This window comes from Peromyscus californicus, unplaced genomic scaffold (assembly GCF_007827085.1).
Source record: "Peromyscus californicus insignis strain IS unplaced genomic scaffold, ASM782708v3 Scaffold_5__1_contigs__length_169319896, whole genome shotgun sequence".
NCBI classification, from domain to species: Eukaryota; Metazoa; Chordata; class Mammalia; order Rodentia; family Cricetidae; genus Peromyscus; species Peromyscus californicus.
The window spans coordinates 111,563,436-111,589,262 of record NW_026294573.1 but is presented as its reverse complement, the minus strand read 5'-3'; the positions used below and the strand labels follow the sequence as shown (position 1 = coordinate 111,589,262).

Sequence of the window (25,827 nt, the reverse complement as noted above, 5' to 3'; positions counted from 1 at the left end):
AGAAACTGGACGCAGTATGGCTTCTAGAGTCAGAGGGGACCAGAGACCTATCTGGCCTCCAGACTCACATGTTGGAAGTGTCTGAGGCATTGGGTTTCTGGGACTCAGCCCAAGAGGCGGTTGATCTGCTTGACTCTGAGTGGTTTAGGGTTTCAGTAACACTTTCCTTGTCGTCTTCGTTGTCTATGCCTCTGGTGTCTCTCTTTCTGGCGTGGTGCCAGGCTATCTGGGTTGTCAATTTGGTTTTTTGGTTTCGCTTTGTTTTCTCACTGTTGGTCTTATTTCTTACTTTGAGATTATGGGTCAGGCTCCATCTATAGGTCCTAAATCTCCCCTAAACCTTATTCTACATTCCTTCAAGGACTCCAAGAAGAACGCCCAGGAATCTGGGGGTTCTGTCTTCACTGGAAAACTCCATACCTTCTTTCGAGTCGAATGGCCGGCATTTGGGGTTGAAGGGACTCCCGAGGGCACTTTTAACCTTTCCATCTCTCTTGCAGTTCATGTGAAAGTCTCTGGCTGCCTGGTCCACCCTGACCAGGAGCCCTACATCATGGCCTGGGTGCTTCTCCTGGAAGACCCCCCAAATGACTTCAGCCACTCCTGCAAAGTCAGTCAGAGGAAACTATCATGGTCTGACCAGTCAAGCCTTAAGCTCCTGTCCTGCCTCTCTCCAAGGAAGACTCCCCACCCCCCACTTCCTATGTGACCCCATCAAGGGCTCTGGCTACCAAGGCTGCCTAGACTTCCCTCCTACCCTACTCCCCTTTACAAGCAGGTCCCCTCAACTGAGAAAAAACCAGCTTCCTCTTCTGCTCCCTTCGCCTATTCCCCTCATACCCTCTCTGGAATGACCTATCAGTCCACTCCTGGTTGTCCGGAATCCCCAATCCTTCCTCTACACCAACCCCTATCCCCATACCAGGTGGCAAACAAGGGGGAAACCGGAACCGAGAACCTTACTGGGTTTACACCCCTTTCACCAGCAGTGACATATATAACTGGAAAAGCCAGACTCTCCTTTCTCTGAGAAACCGCAGGGTATGGTATCTCTTTAGGAAACTATTTTCCATACTCATTTCCCAACTTGGGATAACTATCAACAGCTGTTGCTAACTCTCTTCACATACAAGGAAAGAGAGATTTTGAAGGAGGCAAGAGAGCTGGTACCAAGAGATGATGGCGGCCCACCACCTGGTCACCATCATTGAAGCAGCTTTCCCTTCCCTCCGACCTGAAGGTGTATCACTAGACTTTGCTGGGTCGTCTCCGGCCTATTGCTAAGTGCCTACGAATTTTCCTAAAGCCAGTCAGGTAGTGCAGGAGCCTCAGGAGTCCCCAACCACTTTCCCAGACTGGCTGATGGAAGCATCACACCTACTCTCCCATAGATCCTGAAGCAGAAGAGAATAGGAGGGCCATTAACATAGCCTTTGTGACCCAGTCTGCTCCTGATATAAGAAAGAAATTATAGAGCAGATAGATTTGAAGGAGAAAAAAATCTCTTGAAATTGGTAGAGAAAGTCACTAGAGTATATAATAATTGGGAAGATCAGGAGGAAGAGTTTTTCTGGTGCAAGGGCATCTTGGCAGTCAGGAGCCAAGAAATACAAGGTCACACAATGCAACAAACCTCACATGAGATTTATTGGGGAGAATAACAGAATGGCGCATGCCTCTGAACAGGAAGAGAGAGAGAGCAGAGGTCTGGGTAGAGGGGAGGGCTTTTGTGGGTTCTTGGAGCATGTGCAGTAAGCTAGTGGAAAAGTACAGCATGGCAGGCAGTCTTTCAGCTGATATTGCTGAGTCCTGGGGTGCGGATTTCCAAGCTTCAGGTGCTCCTGGTCAAGCCACAGGTAGGGGGTTTTCTTTTACCCTGGTCTCAGGCTTGGGGCTGAGTCAGCAGCAGGGTATTTTCCCTTGTCCCTGGTTCCTATAGTGGAGCCTTTGAAAAAACAAGTTTTACCAGGTACTGGGGGGTGGTTAAAACATTTGGCTTAAAGTTTAACTAGGTGGAGGAGATACAAAGATTTGACTTCCTTGTCATGAACAGAAGTTTTACAGAAAAGACAGATATTTAATGTTTCTTACACTGGCACTGCTTGTGGAGAACACTGCTTTAGATGAGAGGGAAGTTTCTTTTCTATGTATCAATGGCATTGTTGTCAGTCATGCTGCAATCCCAGCACTTAGGAGGTCAAGGCAGGAGGATCAGGAATCCAAGGTGATTTTGGTGTCATGGTGAGGTCCAGGCCAGCCAGGGTTATATGAAACCCTGTCTCAAAACCAAGAAAACAAAACAGAGCAGACCAATCAGATATTGTTGCCTTTATGTAAAGGGCATAGTGCCTTGTGCACACAGATAAGCACTGGAGAAGCCAGGAAAATTAAACACACAGCTTACCTCTTGAATGGAATGGGGTGTGTAGCTGCTAGGAATGATGTAGATTTACAGCCTGGTGATCCTTTGCTGTCTGATGAGACAGACTCTGACCATATCTCCCAAAATTTATGTTTTTACCTATTCCAGACCTTTCCCCCTAAATCTTGAGCATTGCTTTTACACCATAAAAACCATGCTAATGAACGATATCACTTGTGCTTTGCAACAGCCTAAGTGACTTCTGTGCTATCTTAGGACCAGACCAATCCTGACACCACAGGAGTATGTTGACCTCAGTCAAGCTCCCTAGACCCTAAATCTTAGGCACTATCTCTGAGTCAACAGTACCCATTCTTGTGAAAGAAGCCAGATGTACTTTGTAAAGAATCTCAGTGTAAACAAGGCTTAAATTGTTGTGGACTTGGAGCTCAGGTAATTGCTATCAGAAAACCTTAAATATGGTTAAAGTAAAATGATGTAAGCCAGACTGTAGAAGTCCTGGTCCAGTGCTGGTTACAATAAAATCAAGCTGAGCCAAGTTTCATTCTTACCTCACTCTGGTAATTTTTCCTTGCCTGCTGTAAAGCTTGTAGGGGAATCCCATACCTTTAAATCACATAGTTTCTACTTGGAGGACAGGGATGTATTGATTTAGCTCATTCTATGAAAACTGTCTGAGGACTAGATAGCCAAGAAACCTAGGGTAAAACCAAATACTACCAGTAAAAAACAAACAAAAAAAACCAATAAAATGATTCCTAATGGTATTCTGCTATACTCATCATCAGAGAGGGTTTCTCAAGCAGCAGATGGGAACAGATGCAGAGACCCACACCCAGATATTATGTGGAGAGAGTCTAAACTGGAGGTCTCCATCAAGTTCTTCCCTCAGAGTTCAAAAATTCCTGCAGATGAGGCAGGAAGACACCAAGAGAACAAGGCTCTCTGAAGCAACTAAGCAAAGCTGATATGAACTCCATGTCTTTTGCATATACACTATAGCTATTAGCTTAATATTTTTATAGAACTTGTGACTATGAGAACGAGTGGGTCTCTGACTCCTGTGCCTGCTTTTAGGACTCTTTTCCTCCTGTTGGGTTGCCACGTCCAACTTCAATATGAAAGTTTTTGCTTCATCTTAGTGTGTTTTATTTTGCATGTTTGGTTGTTATCTCCTAGAAACCTGTTCATTTCTAATGAGAGACAGAAAAGGAGTGGATCCAGGGGGGAGGGGAGATGGGTAGGAGCTGGGAGGAGTAAAAGTAGAGAAACTATAATCAGGATATATTGTATGAGAAAAGAATCTACTTTCAATAAGAAAAAGTCTGAGAATTCTAATTTTTTTTTTTTTCGGTTTTTCGAGACAGGGTTTCTCTGTGTAGCTTTGCGCCTTTCCTGGGACTCACTTGGTAGCCCAGGCTGGCCTCGAACTCACAGAGATTCGCCTGGCTCTGCCTCCCAAGTGCTGGGATTAAAGGTGTGCGCCACCACCGCCCAGCCGGGAATTCTAATTTTTAACCCAATAAAGCTTCCAGAAAAGGAGATAAAGCAACTGCATGGCTGCCATTAAATACAAGAGGTCTAATCATAAATCTTTATGGTTTGTGATCATTGTAAGAAATATGAAATATGAGTCTTTTCTATCAAATACTACAAAACTTGTGTTTAGGACAAAGACTTAAAGTCTTTTTATCTCTGCCACCTTGTAAGACTTTTATGTAAATATTTTAATACTTTTTCACTTCCTATGTTCCAGTTCTTCTCAGACTAGCCATTTAATAAGGTTATAAGGTCAGACCCCTTCAATGGGGGAAAGACATAGCTACTACCTGGGTTATAATAAAAAGTAAATGCCTTTCCTCTCTTGATCAACAGTCAAGTTTACCTTGTCCAGGCACTTAAATTGCAGTGGTGATCTCGTTCTCTGAGACCTTGAACATATTTCTAACATCACTGCAAAGACAGTTGATTAGGGCAGTTTTGTTGTAATACAATGGCATTTGTTCTGAGTACTTCCCAAGGCTCACAAAAAGTACAGAGGTTTTTGGGAGGTTTAGAAAATTCATTTACTTTAAACCCTATTGGTTGTAGTATTAAGGCAACTCCAGGTAGTTAAAAGGGAAGTTTATTTTGTGGGGTAACTTACAAGTAAAGGGATAGGTTACAGGGTCTGGGAAAGGTGTAGCGCAGTCCAGCGGTGTTGTCTGGAAAACTCTGCTCAATCTACCTCCAGCATCCAAGATCCAGCAACCAAGAGAGCCAGCATATCTGGATCTCAGGTCTTAAGGGCTCCTGTCTCGGCCCCACCTTATAGGCATGACAGTTACCAAAGCCTCAATGGGGGTAGTACTTCCAGGTCAAAGCTGCAGCAGCTACCCACTACAAAACCCTGTTATTTTAGGACATTAAACAAGTAACTGAGCCACTGAGATGCATAATATTTAATAAAGTGATTCAGCATTCCTAAAAGAGTATTCAATAACGTCTCCAAAAAAAGAAATATACCCCCACCAGGCACAAAAAACCCTGGAGGGTCTCAAGTTCAAACAGATAATGAAGACCTTCTTGTTTCATCTTGGATGTTAGGCACCCTATACCCTGCCTTTTCCTTTCTTATGCCTTTCAATTGGAAACTTGAGCACTTTCTTTAAGTAACATGGAAGTTGGTATAAGACAGATGGTCAAGGTTATTTATAGAATAAATGTTTTTATTCACAGCCAAGCTGTGAATGTGCCAAGTTAAATTAGGTAAGCTGGTGATAAGCTAAGTGCTTTTCTTGTTAGTAACAGCAGTTGTTAAAAATTCACAGTGGAAAGATTAAAATCCAGAGAGGTTACATCTCACAGGAAAACAGTGCCCTCAGAAGAGGCTCGCTCTGATTCTATTTTAGATCAACAAATCTTTACCACTCTGTGGTAGCCCACAGAGGTTTCCTAGTGAGATCTGAGCTTGCTTTACCCAGAAGGACTGTGTAAGAGGATGATTGGACCATGGGCCTGGTTACCAGGTGTTTGGAAGGGTCTACATTTGGTTGTATCTAGCAAGGGTGAGGTCTTTGGCATTGTTATAAAAAGCCCTTTTGAAAAAGTTTTGGGCCATTGGGTATTGATCCAGGTTTTCCTGAAGCTATCCTGTGTTTCTGTCTTTTTTTCCTCTGTCAGCTAGGCTTATCATTCTATCTATCATTCCTTATTCTACTCTCCTCCTCATAGGAACCCTGTAAAAGGTGGGAGCTGGTCCTCCACAGTTGGCACCAGAACTAGGGACTTGGGTGCAGATGAAGTTAAGTGAGAGTAGGAAAGAACCCCATGGGAAGCAGTTGGACATGTCCGGTTTTGTGGTAAAAATGAAGGTAGGGGTATTCTATTCTTTAGGAGTAAAATTTTAAATATAAAGTAGAGTAGTTCAAGTAAAGCTAAATAAGAAAGTAGTTAAAGTTAGGTTGTAACAAGTATCTCTGTCTAAATTTCTCTTTCTCTCTCAATATCTACTAAATTAGGTTTTAAAATGGTAGTATAAATAAGTCATAGAAATGTAGGCTTAGGTATATTAGGATAGAATAGGCTTTAGGTACACAGATATTGTGTAGGCTTACTAGGAAGGAACTTAGGGTAGGCTTAGAATTTCCCTAGTGCTAGAACTGGGATGCAGAGGGCAGCATCCAGGACCTGTTAGCTGCTGTGAACTTGGCAGTCTGAGCAGCTTCAGAAACTTCAGAAGCCACCAACAATGGTGGATGCCAGAGCCAGCACAAGCAGCAACAGCCAGACATCGGCAGCAGCCAGACATCGGCAGCTGAGACCTGAGGGGCATCAGCACAGTGCAGGTGGCAGATGCCCAAGAGCCTGTGAGAGCAGTGAGGTTCTGTGTGTTTTCTACCATGAGGAGCTGTGGTGAAGAGAATACAGTCAGTCAGGGTACTTGTGAAAGCCTGACTGCCATAGCTTGAGGCTACACTCAACTGTGACAAGCTGAACAGCAGAAATACACACCAAGAGAGAGGCAAATGACAGACAGTGACTTGGAGTGAAGCAGAGACTTCAGACTCCAGCAGTCAGAGCTCCCGGAGTCAGAGTCCCTGATGTCTGGAGCCCAGCAGAGACGCCTTGGAAGCAGCAGCCAGATGGGCAGCTAAGACATGCCCCTGTGTGGAACGGCATCAAGAACTGCTGAGACTGACACAGCCTGAGCTCCTAGTGGCAGGGTGTGGTTGGAACCAGGGAATTGCCCTGGGGGCAGCATTCAGCCATGCAAGCAAGACAATGCTCTTGGAGGAGGACTCCCAGCTGAGTAGGTAATGGAGCCAGGGGTGCAGTGGCCATAACTGGCTGTGACTGGGTTTCCTGCTGGAGCCAGGGTTGCTGTATGCAAGCTACAGCTTGTAGTAATGGGAAAAATTTTGAGCCCATGTGGCAAGAGGCAGTTGAGAGTGCTCGGGCCTCAGGACTGGGATTGTAAAAGCTGAAATGGAACAGAGCTGACAACTAAAGTCATTAAGTTTCTGTTTGCTCACTGTGCAGAGAGCTTTTCTGAGGACCTCATAGCAGCTCAGTTACTATGGCAGTTACTTCACTCTGAGACAAGGTTCCTAGGAAAGACTGCCATTAAATGCTGCTGTAGGCCGGGCGGTGGTGGCACACGCCTTTAATCCCAGCACTCGGGAGGCAGAGCCAGGCGGATCTCTGTGAGTTTGAGGCCAGCCTGGGCTACCAAGTGAGTCCCAGGAAAGGCGCAAAGCTGCACAGAGAAACCCTGTCTCGAAAAACCAAAAAAAAAAAAAAAAAAAATGCTGCTGTAACTGAAAGTGCCTCTGTGGCTGAGAACAAAAGTTTCAGAGATGCTTGTTTGAGCTAGAATTGTTAACTGCACAAAGTTTTTGGTTATGAGTTTCTTCATATTTGGAAGACTGGTACCAGAATTCATTTTTTGAACTTTTCAGACTTAAGAAATGAGATGGATAGAAGTGATTCCATTTCAATGGGACAGTTTTGACTTTACCTACACATATAGACTCTATTAACTGTGGTGATTCACAAACTGTTTTGTGTTAAAAATGGAACTGCTTAAATGGAGAATTTTGGGTTTTTTTTTCTCAAGCTCAAGATGCAGGTTAAAAAATTATAAAGAAAAGGAGGAATTAATATTCCTTAGTCTATTTAATTTAATTAAAATTTTTTTCTTGTTATTTGAGTGGACTGATGTTAATTTGTGTTAATGTACCCTATGTTTTGTGTAGTTCTATTAAGAAATTGCTTTTGGATTTTTGTTAAAGTTTTTAAAGTGTTAATGGTTTATCGAGATTATTGCTTTTGAATGTAGGTTTGTAGGAATTGTAATTGTGTATAGTCATATTTATGTTAGAGTTATTATGCTAACCTATTGATACGGATGCACCATGGTTTGGTGAAGTTAAGGGAGTATTTAAGTTTGATGCGGATGCATCAGAAGTTTATCCTATGTTTTGTTAGCAAGAAATGCAAATGGTTCTATTAAGAGATTGCTTTAGCTCTTCCACAGGAGGTCTACACACTGCCAATTGTACCGCCGCCATGTCTCTAGTGATCCCTGAGAAGTTCCAGCACATTTTGCAAGTACTCAACACCAACATTGATGGGCGGCAGAAAATAGCCTTTGCCATCACTGCCATTAAGGGTATGGGGCGGAGATATGCTCATGTGGTGTTGAGGAAAGCAGACATTGACCTCACCAAGAGGGTTGGAGAACTCACGGAGGACGAGGTGGAATGTGTGATCACCATCATGCAGAATCCACGACAGTACAAGATCCCAGACTGGTTCTTGAACAGACAGAAGGACACGAAGGATGGGAAGTACAGCCAGGTTCTGGCCAATGGTCTAGACAACAAGCTGTGTGAGGACCTGGAGCATCTGAAGAAGACTAGAGCCCACAGGGGGCTGTGCCACTTTTGGGGCCTTTGTGTCCGAGGTCAGCACACCAAGACCACTGGCCGCCAGGGCCGTACTGTGGGTGTTTCCAAGAAGAAATGAGTCCCTGGGCCTTTGCTGTTAATAAATAGTTTATATGCCTGTGGGGAGAAAAAAAAAAGAGATTGCTTTAAAAAATATTTTTGCTAAAGTTTTTAAAGTGTTAATGGTTTTATTAAGAGTTTGTTTTTGGATGTAAGTTTGAAAGAATTGTAATTATGTATAGTAATATTTAAGTTAGAATTATGTTAACCTGTTAATGTTTGGTGAAGCTAAGAGAGTCTTTAAGTTTAATGCAGTTGCATCTGGAGTTTATTGATTTATTTGATGTGGTTGCATCAAGAGTTTTTTTTTTTTAATTTAAAAAAGGGCTTGGTACAGCTAAGACTGTTGTAGTCATCTTAGACCCATTCCAAAAGGCCATTCCATCTTTATCATCCTTTACTCCTTTACAAAGGGAGCAGGAGTATTGCTGTGGTAATTCCAGTTACTCGCAAGCTCTTAGTGGGAACCTGAGTCAGAGCTACCTAGAGTTAAGCTCTGTACTCCTACTTTAAAATATTAAGAAGAGGGACCTGTGGGATGGTGATCACACATTCCACCTCGTCCTCATTTCCTAATGAGATCTTATCTTGCTTTACCCAGCAGGTGTGCATAAGAGGATGATTGGACCACGGGTCTGGGTATCAGGTGTTTGGAAGGATCTATACTTGGTTGTATCTAGCAAGGGGGATGCCTTTTGCCTCCCTTCCCTTGGCATTTTTTTTAAGATTTATTTATTTATTACGTAAACAGTGTTCTGCCTGCATGTGTCCTTGCAGGCCAGAAAAGGGCACCAGATCTAATTGCAAGTGGTTGTGAGCTACCATGTGGTTGCTGGGAATTGAACTCAGGACCTCTGGAAGAGTAGTCAGTGCTCTTAATCACTGAGCCATCTCTCAGTTATAAAAAAAAGGGCATTGTTATAAAAAGCCCTTTTGAATAAAGTTCTGGACCACTGGGTATTGACCCAGGTCCTCCTGAAGCTATCCTGTGTTTTTGTCTTTCCTCTTGGCTATGCCTATCATTCTACCTAATATTTCTTATTCCACTCTCCTCCTCATAGGAAACCTTTTAAAAAGTGGGTGGCTGGTCTCCCACACCAGTCCCCCCAAGAAATGAGGAATTCTCTATATCTGATCCATGGAAATATATTTTTCATATTTCTTCCAGAAGGAAGGAGAGCATTGATAAGCAGGAAGATAAAGGATGCTTTACTATCATTACTCAAACATCTGATGAAATAAAGGAAAGGAACACAGGGACATGCTGATAAAATTTAAATTCATCAAGATGAGAAGGATAGTAGGATTATGTAGTTCTGAGGGATTGTTTTCTTATATTTAAGTTTTCTTTTAATATTCTTGACATCTTTCTAGTATATATTTATTATACAAAGTAATAACTCTCTCTATTACATTTACATATATATTGGATTTGTTTTCCATTTATTTTAAGGCAAAATATGGAATTGCAATTTCAGCCTCTATCTTGCTATATTATTACTTGTCTTTGATTTTCTGCATTAGCTGCTTGTCTTGTTTCTATGACAAAATATATTACAAAATCATTTTGAGGAAGTAAGGATTTGCTTTGCTTCACAATTTCAGAGTGCAGTCGATAATGACAGGGAAATTGTGGTGTCAGGAGCTTGAAGGAGCTGGTCATATTGTAGAGAAAATGAACGTTGGTACTCATTTCACTTTCTCCTTTTTACAAAGTCAGGAGACCCCAGCACATGGAACAGTGTTGTCCACATTTAGGGTGAGTTTTCCCATTCCAATTAACTTAATCTGTACATCCTTTACAAATACCCCATCTCACATCTGTGTTAAATTCTAGGTCCTTTCAGGTTGACAATCAGTATTAACTACGATGCTTTCCCATCTCCATTTTTTTTGTCTATTATCTTTTTTAGTTAATTACTTTATTAATTTTCTCAGCCCCATCACATTTTCCCCTCTCTCTCTCCTCTCCTCCCAGTCCCGTCCCACCCCTTCTTCTCCCTCCCATCCATTCCTCCTTCTTTCTCTTCAGAAAAAGGCAGGACCTCTATGCATATCAGCCAGCCATGGCATATCATGTTTTGTTAATTCTTTGAGAATTTCATGAGACATATTTTGATCATATTCATTGCCCTCCTCCAGCTCCTCCTAGAGTTTCCCCTATCTTTCTCTTTCTTAAACAGCAAAACAATACAAAAACATGGCATGCAGTTTGTGTTGGCTGACTGTTCCTGGATGTGGGGCCTGCCCTGGAGTGTGGTCAATATGCCCAGTGTCAGTCCACTGAATAAAACTCACTTTCCTTTTCCCAGGAGTTTTCAATAGTCAACAACTCCTCAGCGTGGGACAGGACTTCATGTCTACCCCACCTGGCCCATGCTGGGATTTTGTCTGGTTTAAGCTTGTGAAGGTTTGCACATGATGTCACAGTCTCTGTGAACTTGTATGTGCATCTGCCTTGTTGTGTCAGGAAAACACCATTTCCTTAAAATCATCCACCACATTTGGCTCTTACAATCTTTTTGCCCCCTCTTTCACATAGATCAACGAGCTCTGAGGGGAAGGGTATGGTATAGACTTACCATTTAAGGCTGACCATTCCAAAGTCTCTTATTCTCTATATGTTGATCAGTTGCGAGTTTCTGTTTTAATGTCCATCTGTTGCAAGAAGAAACTTCCCTGATGAAGGTAGAGTGATGCACTGATCTATAGCAATAGGTCATTAGGAGCTCTTTGTTTAACAGAATAATAGTAATAGGTTTTTCTCTAGGGATCACAACATATAGCTTTGGGTTTGGCCTCACTGACAGGGCCAGGTTTGGGTTCTACATTGTGCAGTGGTCCTTAAATCCAATAACAAATGGTTGGTTACTTCCATTCATGCCACTATTACATGAGTGGGCATATCTTGTTAGGTAGGTCATTATTGTAGCTTAAAGGGTTCCTAGCTGGGTAAGCCGGCACTATGAACACTAGTCAATAGTTATGGAGCTTCAAGTTGAGCACCATCTAGATTTCTCCATGTTCTATGACATAAGTTTGTGGTGCATTCAACAATGGGGTCTTATCATCAAATTCTGGAGAATAACTAGTAGTATTGACCTATAACATTTAATGGTCTCTGCGACCCCATTGGCAAACAACTAAAAAAAGATGACACCTACTTCTGGTACTGGAGGTTTTACTTGATAGCATATGATATCTAGTTGGGGCATTATCTCCCCCCATTATGTGTTAATTTCATTTAAACTCCTTTTATGCATTTTTATATATTTTAGAAAGTTCTACAGTAGTAAGTTTCCATATGGCTTTTTAGACAGCCTCTAGTGTTAGTTATGCTTCCCATATTCCTTTCTTTACCCTGACCTCCCATCCTCCACCCTATTTAATCTTTCCTTTTCCAATTCCCCCTTTATCCCTTTAGAACACTTTATGCTATTTTCCTTTCCTTGGAAGATCCCCCTTGGCCCCTATGGTCCTTTACTGGCTACCCAACCTCTATGGTTATATCTAAAACCTAAAAGCTAATATCCACAAATGAAAAGAAGCAAGTCTTTCTGGATCTGAGGTATCTCACTCATAATGACTGTTTCTAGTTCCATCCATTTACCTGCAAATTTCATAAAATCAGGAATAGTAATAACAGCTGAAAAAATATTCCATTGTATAAATGTACCACATTTTCATTATATCATCATCAGTTGATAGACATCTAAGCTGTTTCAAATTTCTGGGTATTATGACTAGAGCAGCAATAAACATGGATAAGAAAGTACTCCTGTAATACAATGTAGAGTCCTTTGAAGATATGCCCAAGAGTAGTATAGCTGGATCTTGTGTTATATCTATTATCAGCTTTTTAAGGATTCTATAGCCTGGTTTCTATAGGAGCTGTACAAGTTTGCACTCCCACCAGCAGTAAATAAGTATTCCCCTTTACTCACATCTTTGCCATTTGTCATATTTTTTTATTGAAACTGATCATTCTGACTAGGGTAAGATGAAATCTCTAAGTAGTTTTAATTTGTATTTCCCTGATGCCCAAGGATGATGGGCATTTTAAAATTGTTTTTCTGCTATTTGTGTCTTAGTTACTTTTGTATTGCTGTGAAGAGACACCATGACAAAGGTAACTTATAGAAGAAAGCACTTGGGGGAGGGGCTCGCTTACAGTTTCAGAAGGTGAGTCCATGACCATCACAGCAGACAACATGGCAGCAGGCAGGCAGGCATGGTGCTGGAGCAGTAGTTGAGAGTTTACATGTTGAGAAAACAATAGCAAAAGAGAGAGACAGAGACACAGAGAGACAGAAAACTAACTGGGGATGTGTGGGCTTTTGAAATCTCAAAGCCCATCCCCAGTGCCACACCTCCTCCAACAAAGCCACACTTCCTCCAACAAAACCACACCTCCTAATCCTTCCCAAAGAGTTCAACCATTGAAGACCAAGCATTCAAACATATGAGCCTATGGGGGCCATACCACATTGAGGTTTTGTTTTGTTTAGTAATCTTTATAGTCTACATACTAATACTCTGTCAGATATTTAATGGGTAAAATTTTCAACCATTTTACAGGCTGCTTTTTCACTCAAATGGTGGTGTCCCTGCTGTATACAAGCTTTTAAAGGTTTCATGAGGTTTTGTTTATCAATTGCTGGTTTAATTCCTTGCTATTGGGGTCCTGTTCAGAAAGTTCTTTCCTGTGCCAATGAATTCAACTATCTTCTTTACTTTCTCTCTGTCAGAGTTGGGTATCAGGTCTTATGTTGGGGTACTTGATGCATTTGGAGCTGAATTATGTGCAGGGTGATAGATATGGACGTAGTTTAATTCTTCTACAGATAGTTATACAATTTGACCAGCACCATTTGTTGAAGATGCTGTCCTTTTTCCAGTGTATAATTTTGGTTTCTTTGTCCAAAAAATTGGGTGTTTGTAATTGGTTATTGTTGTTTTACTTTTTGGGGGGCCTGCCACCCAGCTCCCAAATAACCACACATGGAGGCTTATACTTTTTTTTTTAAATAAATGCCTGGCCTTAGCTTGTCTTACTCATAGTCAGCTTTTCTTAACTTAAATTATTCCATTTACGTTTTGCCTCTGGGCTTTTTCTTTTTCTTCTGTGTATCTTATTTTCACTCTTACTCCATAGCTAGCTGTATGGCTGTGTGGCTGTGTGGCTGGCCCCTGATATCCTCCTTCTGATCCCTCTAATGTGCTTCTCCTTCTATTTATTCTCTCTGCCTTCCAGCCCCACCTATTTCTCTCTCCTGCCTCACTATTGGCTGTTCAGTTCTTTATTAGACCAGTCAGGTGTTTTAGACAGGCAAAGTAACACAGATTCACAGAGTTAAATAAATTCAACATAAAAGAATGCAACACATCTTTGCACCATTAAAACAAATGTTCCACAGCATAAACACATGTAACACATCTTAATATAATATTCCACAACAAGGTGTCCACAAGTGTGTGGGCCTATCTTTGGGTTTTCAACTTTATTATACTAATCAACATGTCCGTTTTTATGAGAATACTATGCTGTTTTTTTAATTACTGTTTCTTTGTAGTACAACTTAAAATCAGGAATAGTGATACTTCCAGTAGTTATTTTATTGTTCAGGATTGTTTTAACTATCCTGTTTGTGTGTGTATTTTCATATGAATCTTTAAGATTATTCTTTCAATTTCTATAAAGAATTGTATCAGAATTTTGATGGGGATTGAATTTAAACTGTAGAATGATTTTTGGTAAGATGGCCATTTTCACAATATAGATCCGACCAATTCATGAGCATGGGAAGACTTCCAACCTTCTGATGTTTTCTTTAATTAAATATATATATATATATATATATATATATATATATATATATATATACACACACATGTCTCGCTTCTCACTTCAGTTAGAGTTATTCCAAGATATTTTTTGAGGCTATTGTGGAAGTTATTATTTCCCTATGTCTTTCCTGTTATGTTGTTGGTAGTAGTTCTCTCTGAGATGAAAACTTTTCATCTTGGAGGGGAACTTCTCAAGACAGGATGTTTATAGGGAGTGAAACAACAGTATGTTCTAGGGGAGGTGAAATACTGCAGGGAAGCTCATTAAGATAGGAAATAACTCAACATGCCTTCAAAAAGTCCCTGAAACTACCAGACTCACTAGAACCCTTCCTCTGCAAGAGCATACAAATGGTAAAGACTGCTGAGAGGAGACTCAGACAAGTCTGGTCACCTGGAAGAAGCAGAAAGCATCCAAACTGTCTAGAAGAAACAAAGACCAGCTGAAACTGGAACCACCTGGAACCAAAACTCTTCAGCCTGTTAAGCTGACTTGAACTGTGTGCTCCAGGTTTTCAGCTATTGTATTTCCAGCTAGTCTACCTATTCCATGCTGGGGTAGACTTTGGTAATGCAACTGTCTTTGCAGCTCCTGTAAGAAACCCCAATAAAGCTCATTAGTTCACCAAGGTGTACTTTAGTGCTATCTGTACTTTGGTTTGTCCTCAATTTTCTGAGATTTGATCACATATTTCCCAAGAATACTGTCACACATGTTTGTCATTTGTATATAGGGAGGCTAGCTAGCTTTGTATCTTTATACTTTCTTGCATGTTATTAGCTGTAGAATTTCCTGGTGGAATCTTTAGGGTCTTTTATGTACAAAATCTTATCATCTGTAAATAATGATACTTTGACTTCTTTACTTCCTATTTGTATCCCCTTGATCTCTTTCAATTGTCTTATTGCTTTAGGTAAGACTTCAAGAACTATATTTGAACAGGTAGGGAGAGAGTGGATCACCTTGTTTTGTTACCAGTTTTAATGGAAATGTTTTAATTTTCTCTATATTTAGAATGATGTTGGCTGTGGGCTTATTTTAAATTAACTTCATTATGTTGAGTTATATCCCTCATATCTCTAGTATCTCCAGGACTTTTATCATGAAAGGATGTTGGGTTTTGTCAGACGTCTTTTCTGTATCAAATAAGGTGATCATGTGGTTTCTGTCCTTAGGTCTACTCATATGGTGGATAATATTTATTGATTTACATATAATGAATCATCCCAGAATCTCTGGGATGTGGGTAATCTTTTTTGATGTGTTGTTGAACTTGCTTTCCAAGTATTTTATTGAGAAATTTCACATCTATGTTCATAAGAGACATTGGTCTATATTTTTCTTTTTTATATTTCATTGTTTGGTTTTGGTATCAGGGTAGTAACTGGCTTAATAAAGAGAAATTGGAAAGGTTCCTTAAGTTTCTATTTTATGAAATAACTTGAAGAGTGTTGGTGTTGGTTCTCTGAAGGTCTGATAGAATTCTACACTGAATACATCTGACCCTGGGCTCTTTTAATTGGTAGAGTTTTGATTACTGCTTCTATCTCATTAGATACTGTGGATCTATTTAATTCATTTACTCCATCTTGATATAACTTTAGTAGGTTACATATATCTAGAAATGCCTCCATTTCTTTTAGGTTTTCCAGCTTTGTAGCATTCAAAATGTAAAAGTATGAGCTTATGATTTTTTGACTCTCCACAGTATCTGTTGTAATGTCTCTCCTTTCATTGCTAACTTTATTAATTTGGATTCTCTTTCTTTTGGTTGATTTAGCTAAATGTTTGTCAATCTTGCTAATTTTCTCAAAATACCAACACTTTATTGATTCTTTTTATTGTTTTTCATTTCTATTTCATTAATTAAAATTAATTAGCCTTTAGCTTACCCTGAGTTTGATTATTTCTTCATATCTTTTGGGGTGCTACTTGTTCTTTTCTAAAGCTTTCAAATGTATCATTAAGTTATTAATGTGTGATCTCTCCAGTTTTTTTCATGTAGGCTCTTAGGACTGCCCTCATTGGGGCCCATAGATTTTGGCATGATGTGCTTTCATTTTCATTCAATTGAAAGGAAAACGGCACTGGTTGCTGGTGCTGGTTACCGAGTAGAAAGGTCATGATCATGACAGAACCCAGTGGTACCTTTTAGAGCTTTATTAGGAGAAGGGGAGAGAGAGAGAGTCAGGCCTGGAGGAGAGGAAACAGATAGAGAGGTGGAGAGAGAGAGAGAGAGAGAGAGAGAGAGAGAGAGAGAGAGAGAGAGCAGGAAAACATGGTGCCACCTTATAAAAGGCCAGAACGCACCTGCGCACACAGGTCCATGCACAGAGATAACGCTGTCATGTCCTCGCAACTACATGACCGTGTAACCATGGGGCATGGGTCACCCAGGACATATGACCCGGAAATGACTAGGAGATGACTAAGTGTCCCGCTGGGCATGCATGACCATGGGGCGTGGTTGGAATTCCTATCATCAATTCCAGGAAATTTTAAAATTTCTCCCTGATTTGTTCCTTGACCCAGTGCTCATTCCCTGGTGTGCTCTTCAGCTTCCATGAATTTGTGTGTTTTCTTCATTTCCATTGTCAATATCCAGATTTAATTCATAGTTATCAGAGTGCAAGATGTTATTTTAATTTTCCTAGATTTATTGAGACTTGCTTCATATTGTAATATGGGTCAGTTTGGGGAAAAGCTCCATGGATTGCTGAGAAGAATATGTCTTCTTCAGTGTTTGGGTGGAATGTCCCATAGATACCTGTTTGGTCCATATGATTTATGATATTATTTAATTCCAGAATTTCTCTATTTATTGTCAGGATGACCTGTCTATGGGTGAGCATGGGATATTAAAGTCCTCCATTATAACTGTATTAGGGTTGATATGTGATTTCAGATATCATGGTGTTTCTTTTATGAAACAGGATGCTGCTATGTCTGGTGCAGAAATGTCTGGGATTATAATATCATCTTCTTGGTAGAGCTTCTATGTTAAAGGTCATAAGTAAGATATGTCTTTAGCAACAGAGAATTACCATCTGGTTATGGACAGTAACAAATATCCTTTACAATAGCCTGTGATGTTCTGGGAGGGAAGCCTACAGGAGACCTTCAGCCAATGACTCAACAAGATGTAACCCACTCCTGGCATTGGAGGTTTACTTGGTGGCATCAGAGGTCTAACTGGAGCCTTGTATCCCCCATTAGATGGTGACTCCACTTAAATTCCTTTCATATGTGTATATATTTTTGAAAGCTTCTGCAGTGGTAATTTTCCATATGGCTTTTCAAAAGGCTTTTGGTATTAATTGTCCCTCGCTGTGTTCTCCCTTTTACCCTACCCTCCTACCCCTCCTAATTCAATCTTCCTGTTCTAGTCTCTCTTTTAACACTATTCTCTAAGTCCCCTTCCTTGGCAGATCCCTTCCTCCCCCTTGGTCCTCTATCTACCTAACGTCTATGGATATTCTGAATGAAATACCTATATCTAAAGTTTAAATTGTTTTCTCTTACACGTGGATGCTTCTCTTCTGAGGTGTGGATTACCTCACTCAGAATGATTGTTTCTAGCTTTATCTGCAAATTTCATTTTTTTCTTACCAGCTTTATAATATTCCACTGTGTAAATGTACATTTTCATTATCCATTTATCAGTTGATGGACATCTACACTGTTTCCAATTTCTGTCAATTATGAATAGAGCAGCCATGACCATGGATGAGCAGATACCCAGAACCTCATAGTAGAGAAAGCAGAGTATAAGCTTGAATAACTGGCATAGGAAAGGACTTTTCTGAAAAAGACATTTGTAGCACAGGCACTAAGACCAACAATTAATGAATTAGTTCCACACAGAGCTAAAAATAAAGCTTCTTACAGCAAAGGACACCATCAGTCAAGTAAAGTGGCATCCCAAAGAATGGGGAAAATATTTACAAGTTATAAATCTGATAAAGAGTTAGTATATAGACTATAGAAAGAACTAAAAAACTGAACATCAAGAAAAATATAACCCAGTTAAAACTGGGATATATAACTAAACAGAGAGTTCTTTAAAGATGAAATTCTAATGCCGGGCGGTGGTGGCGCACGCCTTTAATCCCAGCACTCGGGAGGCAGAGCCAGGCGGATCTCTGTGAGTTCGAGGCCAGCCTGGACTACCAAGTGAGTTCCAGGAAAGGCGCAAAGCTACACAGAGAAACCCTGTCTCGAAAAACCAAAAAAAAAAAAAAAAAAAAAAGACAGACACTGCCTTCGACTGAAAGGATGGACAAAAGCACTCCAACTCAATGGGCCGGAATCAGGCATGGCTATTCTAATGTCTGATGAGACAGACTTAATCAGAAGAGGTAAAGAGAGACACTGCCTTCTAATCAAGGGGACCGTGAATCAAGAAGACATTATTATCCTAAACATAAATGCACTAAACTGTGCTTCCCCCCAAAATCCATTGGATTTAAAGAAACAGATGAACATCAATTTATTAATAGTACATGATTTCAATAACCCACTTTCTCCAATAGACAGATCATCTGGATAAAACAAAACAAAACAAACCCCAGAACATCAGAATTAATTGACATCATACATCAAATGAACTGAACAAATATCTCAGAATATTCTACTCAAACAAGAAAAAATACAAATTCTACTCAGCAATACACGGAAGTTTTTCTAAAACAGACCACATCCTGGAACACAAAACAAATATTTACAAGTTCAAAAAGATTGAAATTACCTCATGCATCCTATCTGAACACAATGAAAAGAAAACTTAAAATTGACAGCAAAAGACCTCTAGTAAATACACAAAGTCATGGCAATTAAACAACTCGTTACTGGATGATGTAGGTATCATAGAAGAAATCAAGAAAGAAATAAAAGTCTTCCAGGAGTTAAATAAAACTAAAAACATAATGCAATAAAACCTCTGGGACATACTAAGAATTGTCTCAAAGGGAAATTTATAGCTCTAAGTGCCTACATTAAAAAAAAAATCAGGAGCACAAATACATGACTTAATGATGTAACTCAAAAAGTTGAAAAAACAAGAACAAACCAAATCCAAGGCCAGCTGACTGGAAGAAATAATAAATATCAGAGCAGAAATCAATGAAATAGAAACAAAGAAAAGGATACAAAGAATCAACAAATCTGGTTGATTTGAGAAAAGGATACAAAGATACAAAGAATCAACAAATCTGGTTCTTTGAGAAGATAAAATTGACAGACCTTTGGTCCAACTAACCAAAGGAAATAAAGCAAGGACCCATATTAACAGAATCAGCAATGAACAGGGAAAAATGTCAACAGACATCAAATAAATTCAGAATGTCATAAATAGAATATTTTAAAAACCTGTATCCCATTAAGCTGGAAAAGCTAAAAGTCTTGCCGGCCGCAAGAATATATCATAGAGATTCAGCTGTGTATTAAAGTTGAACTTTGACCGGCCAAGGGTCTGTCAAAAGGCAAAGCCATTTATTATGAATATTTGGTGTTACCCAACCTTTAATATTCCAGCTGTCTTCTGCTATGAAATCCTTGTGTGCCCTGACCTATTGGTAAACAGTTCAGCTCCCCAGACCTGCTGAGTTTAGGAAACAAGCTGGCTGGAGAGCCTAGCTTTGTCTCTTGTGCTAATGAAGCTCAGCCCATCCCCTGGCCTTGAAGAGGCCTAGTGGTTCTCCAGAGCATTTTGACTGAGAACAAAAGGGGTTTTTACATATCAAGGTGAGAGATAAAACAACATTCCTGAGGAGGCAGGGAACCCCTTGCCCAGGGAAAGAAAGGGCAGGCATTTTCTGTAGACAAGAACAGAACAGTGTAGCAAGAGAGAAGAGAGGATGACCGAGGTTCCATAGAGGGTAAGCAAATCTCGAGCAGAGTTCTCTGAGTGCCAGGAACAGAGAGCAGCAGAGATGGAGAAAGAGGATACAGAGAACGAAGATGAGGCTGAAAAGCATAGGAGTTAGTTATTAGCAGGACTATGAGCTGGGGAACTGGATGGAACTGCAGTTATGGAGACAGGATTTCATCCCACAGAAATAAAGTAGACGGATATAGAGCTTGTTCCTGCCTTGAATGCCTGGTGGAGCTATAGCTGTATCGATAGAATTTTGTCTTAGAGGAATAAAGTTAACAGACACAAGAACATAAAGTGTACGTAGATTTTTTTCCCTCAGGTCCCACGCTGGACTTAGTTGAGCCCCTGGACCCTGGGTACTCCACATAAAAGAAATGGATAATTTCCTAAGTTCAGCTAAACCACCAAAATTAAAGCAAGAGGAAGTTGGTTTAAAGCTGCATCTGAGTAGTCTTCTCTGGTGGAACAACAATATCAGAAGTTACACCCATAAAGTCTCATCAACGTGACTGCACAAATGAGGGCTGAACAAAGATGACCCCAATGGACAGGCCAAGCTGACTGCAGAAAGGCCCAAGAGGTCTCAGCCCTACTTTAAGAACTATAGATAACTGAGGGAAGCAGGAGAGGTGGTCCTCCCCAGGGATGAGCACATCAATTGGTTGTCCAGTGCCAGTCATCCCTGAAAACATATGAGCAGGTAATATTTAGAAATGCATGCACACGCACACACAGACACACACACACACACAGACAGAGACAGAGAGACAGAGACACACACACAGAGAGACAGAGAGAGAGTCTCTTTTTTCTTCTATGAATCCAGTTAGTGCTGCCCACATGTGCACTACTGTGAGACCATTAAACTGGGGCCTAGGCAACCAACTCTACATCCCCTGAAGAAAAATGAACTCTCTCCCCTCAAGCAGCTTCCAGTGACACAGTAGCTCCTCCGGGGTCTCCTTTATTCCTGCTGGACTATAGAGGGGCTTGTCTTACACAGGTATCCAGTCATTGTGAGCTCATGCTTGCAATGCCTGTATCATGGCCAGAAAACAAATGCTCCTCCCCGACCTCTGGTCCTTATACTCTTTCCATTCCCTCCTCAGTAATTCTCCCCAAGCCTAGGAGATATGGATGTCTCATTTAGGGCAGACCACTCAACAGTTCCTTACTCTTAGCACTTTGCAGTTATGATCCTTAGATTGACTTCTTCCCACTGTCAAGATGAAGCTTTTCTGACTAAAATGGAAAGCAGCACTCATCTATGGGTATAACATAAATATTCAAAACACACTTTGACCATGTGCTCATTTAGCAGGTTATCTTCTTGGGCATGTGATCTTCCTGCCAAGGGCTTCTGACTGGATTTAGAGTAACAAGCATGGAATTTCCTCCTGTGGAACAGGCTGCTGGTCTCCAGTGAGACTGGTTTCACATTGGTAAAGGGGACAAGTCAGCAAAAAGCAATATTTCTTTCTTTTACATCCAGATTTATGGTTGGACTTCCTGCTTCAAACATTCTGATCAAGAAAATCCCTCACAGGAGTGTCAGCAGCTTGCTTCATTCCAGATATAATCATGTTTACAACCAAGATTAGCCAAAAATAGCAATAACCTGTGTTGTTTGGGAGGTGGGGGTGCTCCATGACCAATATTTCATCAAGAGGTATCCCACGCCTGGCACTGAAGTTTTCATTTAAGAGCTCATGTCTTCTGTAGGAAACACTATCCACCCACATACAGCATACCTCCATTCAAATTCTTTTCAAAATTACATATTTTAAAGTTGGCTTACAAAGGGATGGGTTTCCAAGAGACATTTCCATACATCCTCAGTTTGGGTTAATACAGTTTCCCACTCCCTCCTTTCCATCATCCCCTACGCTAGCCCTTTAGGTCCCGGCATTCTCTCCCTGTGCTCACCACATTGATGCTACTGCTCCTCCTCCACTGGAGGCTTCTTCCTCTTTCTCCTCCCTTAGGCCCTTTCTAGTTTCCTGACCTCTACAGACATAACAAATTTGACACACAAAGCTAAAAATTCAAAGCTATGATCTAAATGCCATTCATCTTTCTTCGCCTGGGTTACTTCACTCAGTACATTTCCCAGTTCCTTCAATATTCCTATAAATATCAAAACTTCATTTTTCTTTACCACTAAATAAACTTACATTGACTATATGAACCATATTTTCATTATCCATTCACTAATTGATGTAGATATAGGTTGATTTATTTCCTAGCTTCCTGTGGATATCGCTCTAAGTGCTGTGAATGTTTTGCTCTGATTGGTTAATAAATAAAATGCTGATTGACCAGTAGCCAGGCAAGAAGTATAGTACAGGTGGGATATGGAGAGAGGAGAATTCTGGGAAGAAGAAGGCTGAGTCAGGAGTCGCCAGCCAGACACAGAGGAAGCAAGATGTGAAGGCAGAACTGGGAAAAGGTACCAAGCCACGTGGCTAAACATAGGTAAGAATTATGGGTTAGTTTAAGTGTAAGAGCTAGCCAATGGTAGGCTTGAGTTAATGGCCAAACAGTTTTAATTAATATAAGCCTCTGTGTGTTTAGTTGGGTCCAAGCAGCTACAGGTTTGGTGGATGAGAGAGATTTGTCCTGACCATGGGCCAGGTGGGACACAGGAAAATTTCAGCTACACTAGCTATTATGAATAAATTAGTCATTAGCAAGGATGTGCAGGTATCTCTGTGTTGGAATAGAGAGCTCATTGGGGCACTGGGGTATATGCCCAGGAGTGGTATAGTTGGGTTATACAGCAATTCTACTTTTAGCTTTTTGAGAAACATTCAGACTGATTTCCATAGTGGCTGCATCAATTTATACTTTAATAATAGAAAAGGGTTTTCCTTTCCCACATCCTCACCAGCATTTGTTATTTTTCTTATTTGCTATTTCTTTATTATGACCATTCTAACTGGAGACAGACTGAATCTGAAAGTAGCTTTAATTGGCATTTCCATGAAGGCTAATGATGTTGAGCACTTTGAAATTTATTTATCAGCTGGTTATTTGTTCTTTTGAAAACTTTGCATCTAGTTCTAAGCCCATTTTTTAAAAAATAAATTGGGTTGTTTGTTTTTTTTTGATGCTTACTTTCTTGAGTTCTTTGTATATCCTTCTTCCTTTCCTATTTCTTTTTTTTTTTTTTTTTTTTTTTTGGTTTTTCGAGACAGGGTTTCTCTGTGTAGCTTTGTGCCTTTTCCTGGAACTCACTTGGTAGCCCAGGCTGGCCTCGAACTCACAGAGATCCGCCTGGCTCTGCCTCCCGAGTGCTGGGATTAAAGGCGTGCGCCGCCACCACCGCCCGGCCCTCCTTTCCTATTTCTACCTCTATCCCTTGCTTCTCTTTTGCTTAAAGATTTTCTTATAGAGCTTTGTCTGACCTGGAACTCACAGAGATCAGCAGCTGCTACCTCCCAAGTGCTGGGATTGTGCCATTTTGCCTGGCAAATTTTTTTTTTTTTTTTTGGTTTTCCGAGACAGAGTTTCTCTGTGTAGCTTTGCGCCTTTCCTGGAACTCACTTGGTAGCCCAGGCTGGCCTTGAACTCACAGAGATCCACCTGCCTCTGCCTCCTGAGTGCTGGGATTAAAGGCGTGCGCCACCACCACCCGGCTTGCCTGGCAAATTTAACGCTTTAACAAACAACTAGAAAACCCATTGTCTCCATCTCTGTTCTGTTGCTGTGAGGGGACACCATGACCACAGCAACTCTTATAAAAAGAAGCATTTAACTGGGGCTGGCTCACAGTTCTGAGGTTTAGTCCATCTTCATCATGACGGGGAGCATGGCAGCACACAGGCAGACCCCGTGCTGGAGAAGCAGTTGAGAGTTCTACATCCTGATCCACAGGCAGCAGGAAGAGAGTCAGCCACTGGGCCTGACTTGGGCTTTTGAAACCTCAAAGCCCACCCAAGTGAAACACTTTCTCCAACAAAGCCACACCTACTCCAACAAGGCCACAGCTCCTAATCCTTTCAAATAGTTTGACCCCCTGGTGACTAAGCATTCCAACATATTAGCCTATGGGGGTCATTCTCACTCCAGCCACCACACCCCTCATGCTGTTTCTCCTGATTCTAGCCAACATCCCATTATTCATGTGACATGTTCCTTATTTATTGATGCAGACTTACTCCTAGTTTATACTAATTTTGTCTGAATATTTTAATACTGCACAGAAAACAAAAGACAGGGCATTTCCATGCTTAAAAGAAAGTAAGGAAAAAAAAATGAAAAATGAAAAAAAAAATGATGAAAAATAAAAGTTGGCAGAGCATGAAGGGGAAAAATGCCACCAGAGAGACTTCTTTTTTCTGACCAAAACCAAAGGTAGATATTCATTGGGATAGGCCTACCAGAAGTTCCTTCTCTAAAATATAATGTTGGGTCATTTCTCACAAACCAAATCTTCCTTCTGTTGTAAAAGATACTGGAGATGTGGGGAGCTCTAGGAATTTTCCTAAAACCTACCTGAAGTGTGAACCTATTTAGTCTTATCAATAAAAACCAGGAGTCAAATATCAGGGTAACAACCTGAAAGATCAGAGAAGCAAATCAGCAGCCACTAGTGACTTCTTATCTGCCAGGATTCTGAGACCTAAAGGGCCCAAGATCCTTTTTCCATCCACCTTATCTTCCTGTCTCCTGATTGTGCTGGGATTAAAGGTGTGAGCCACCACTGCCTGGCTTCTATTGTTAACTAGTGGCTAGCTCCACACTCTGATCTCGAGGCAAGCTTTATTTGTCAGATCACAAACAAAATATCATACAACACCTACCTTGTTTCCAGTGTGTCCAATAAATATCCCTATTGTAAAACAATAGTGTCTCCTTATATATTTTGGCAATAAATTGATATGAATTCTGTACATTGGTTATCTAGGTTACTATTCCCATCTACTTAAAGGTGAGGGGTCTGGGGATGGAGAGGTGGCTCAGTGAATGGTTAGAACGTTTGCTGCTTTTTCAGGGGACATAAGTTAGTTTCCTGGCACCCACACTGAGTGACTCACAACTATGTGTAACAGCAGCTCCAGGGAATCTAATACCCTTTTCTGGACTCCCTGGGCACCTGCATGCACATGACATACATGTATCCTGACACACACACACACCAAAAACAAAACAAAACCAAACAGAAAGGTGAGTTATCAGACACTTCCCCAGACAGATACATAGAAGTTTCTATTTCCATATAAAGACCTGGAGAAAATCAGTACATTTATAACTTCCATTAATATTCTTAAATTATTTTTCATATATATCTCCTATTAAAGATGCAGGTAATTGGTGTGAAGCTGGGGACGAGTCTCCAGAATAATAAATTGATGCTCCAGACTCCAGATCCCTACTTTTTAGGAAATGCTCATCATTAAAGCATGATGCAGACAAGGCTGCAGGGGACAAACATTAAGCCATTCAAGTGTTCCATGTTTTCTATAAACTGTCATTAACTGAATTGATGCTTTTGATCTTACTTTCTAGCAAATATTAATCACTGAGGTAGCTGAGAGCTTTCACTTGTATTCATCTCAAAGGGGCACAGTAACTTGAGATTTGACTTTTGGTGGAGATAAGCCTGCCTGGTAAACTAATCTTCCTAGAGCAGATTGTTCCTAATTAATTTGATGGGAATATTAAAAACCACCACCTGTGCCCAAGATCAAAGACTCAGTCATATTCACCCTTAACATCCCTCTGTTCC

General features: G+C 40.7%; 1 protein-coding gene across 1 annotated transcript; it reads left to right on the top strand.

The window, feature by feature from the left end:
- Positions 1–3,745: 3,745 nt before the first annotated feature.
- On the top strand, positions 3,746–14,171 carry LOC128096518 (40S ribosomal protein S18-like). The gene has a single exon (XM_052716146.1). It carries the CDS (start codon positions 7,859–7,861, stop codon positions 8,390–8,392), a length of 534 nt encoding a protein of 177 aa, XP_052572106.1. The 5' UTR covers positions 3,746–7,858; the 3' UTR covers positions 8,393–14,171.
- Positions 14,172–25,827: the final 11,656 nt, after the last annotated feature.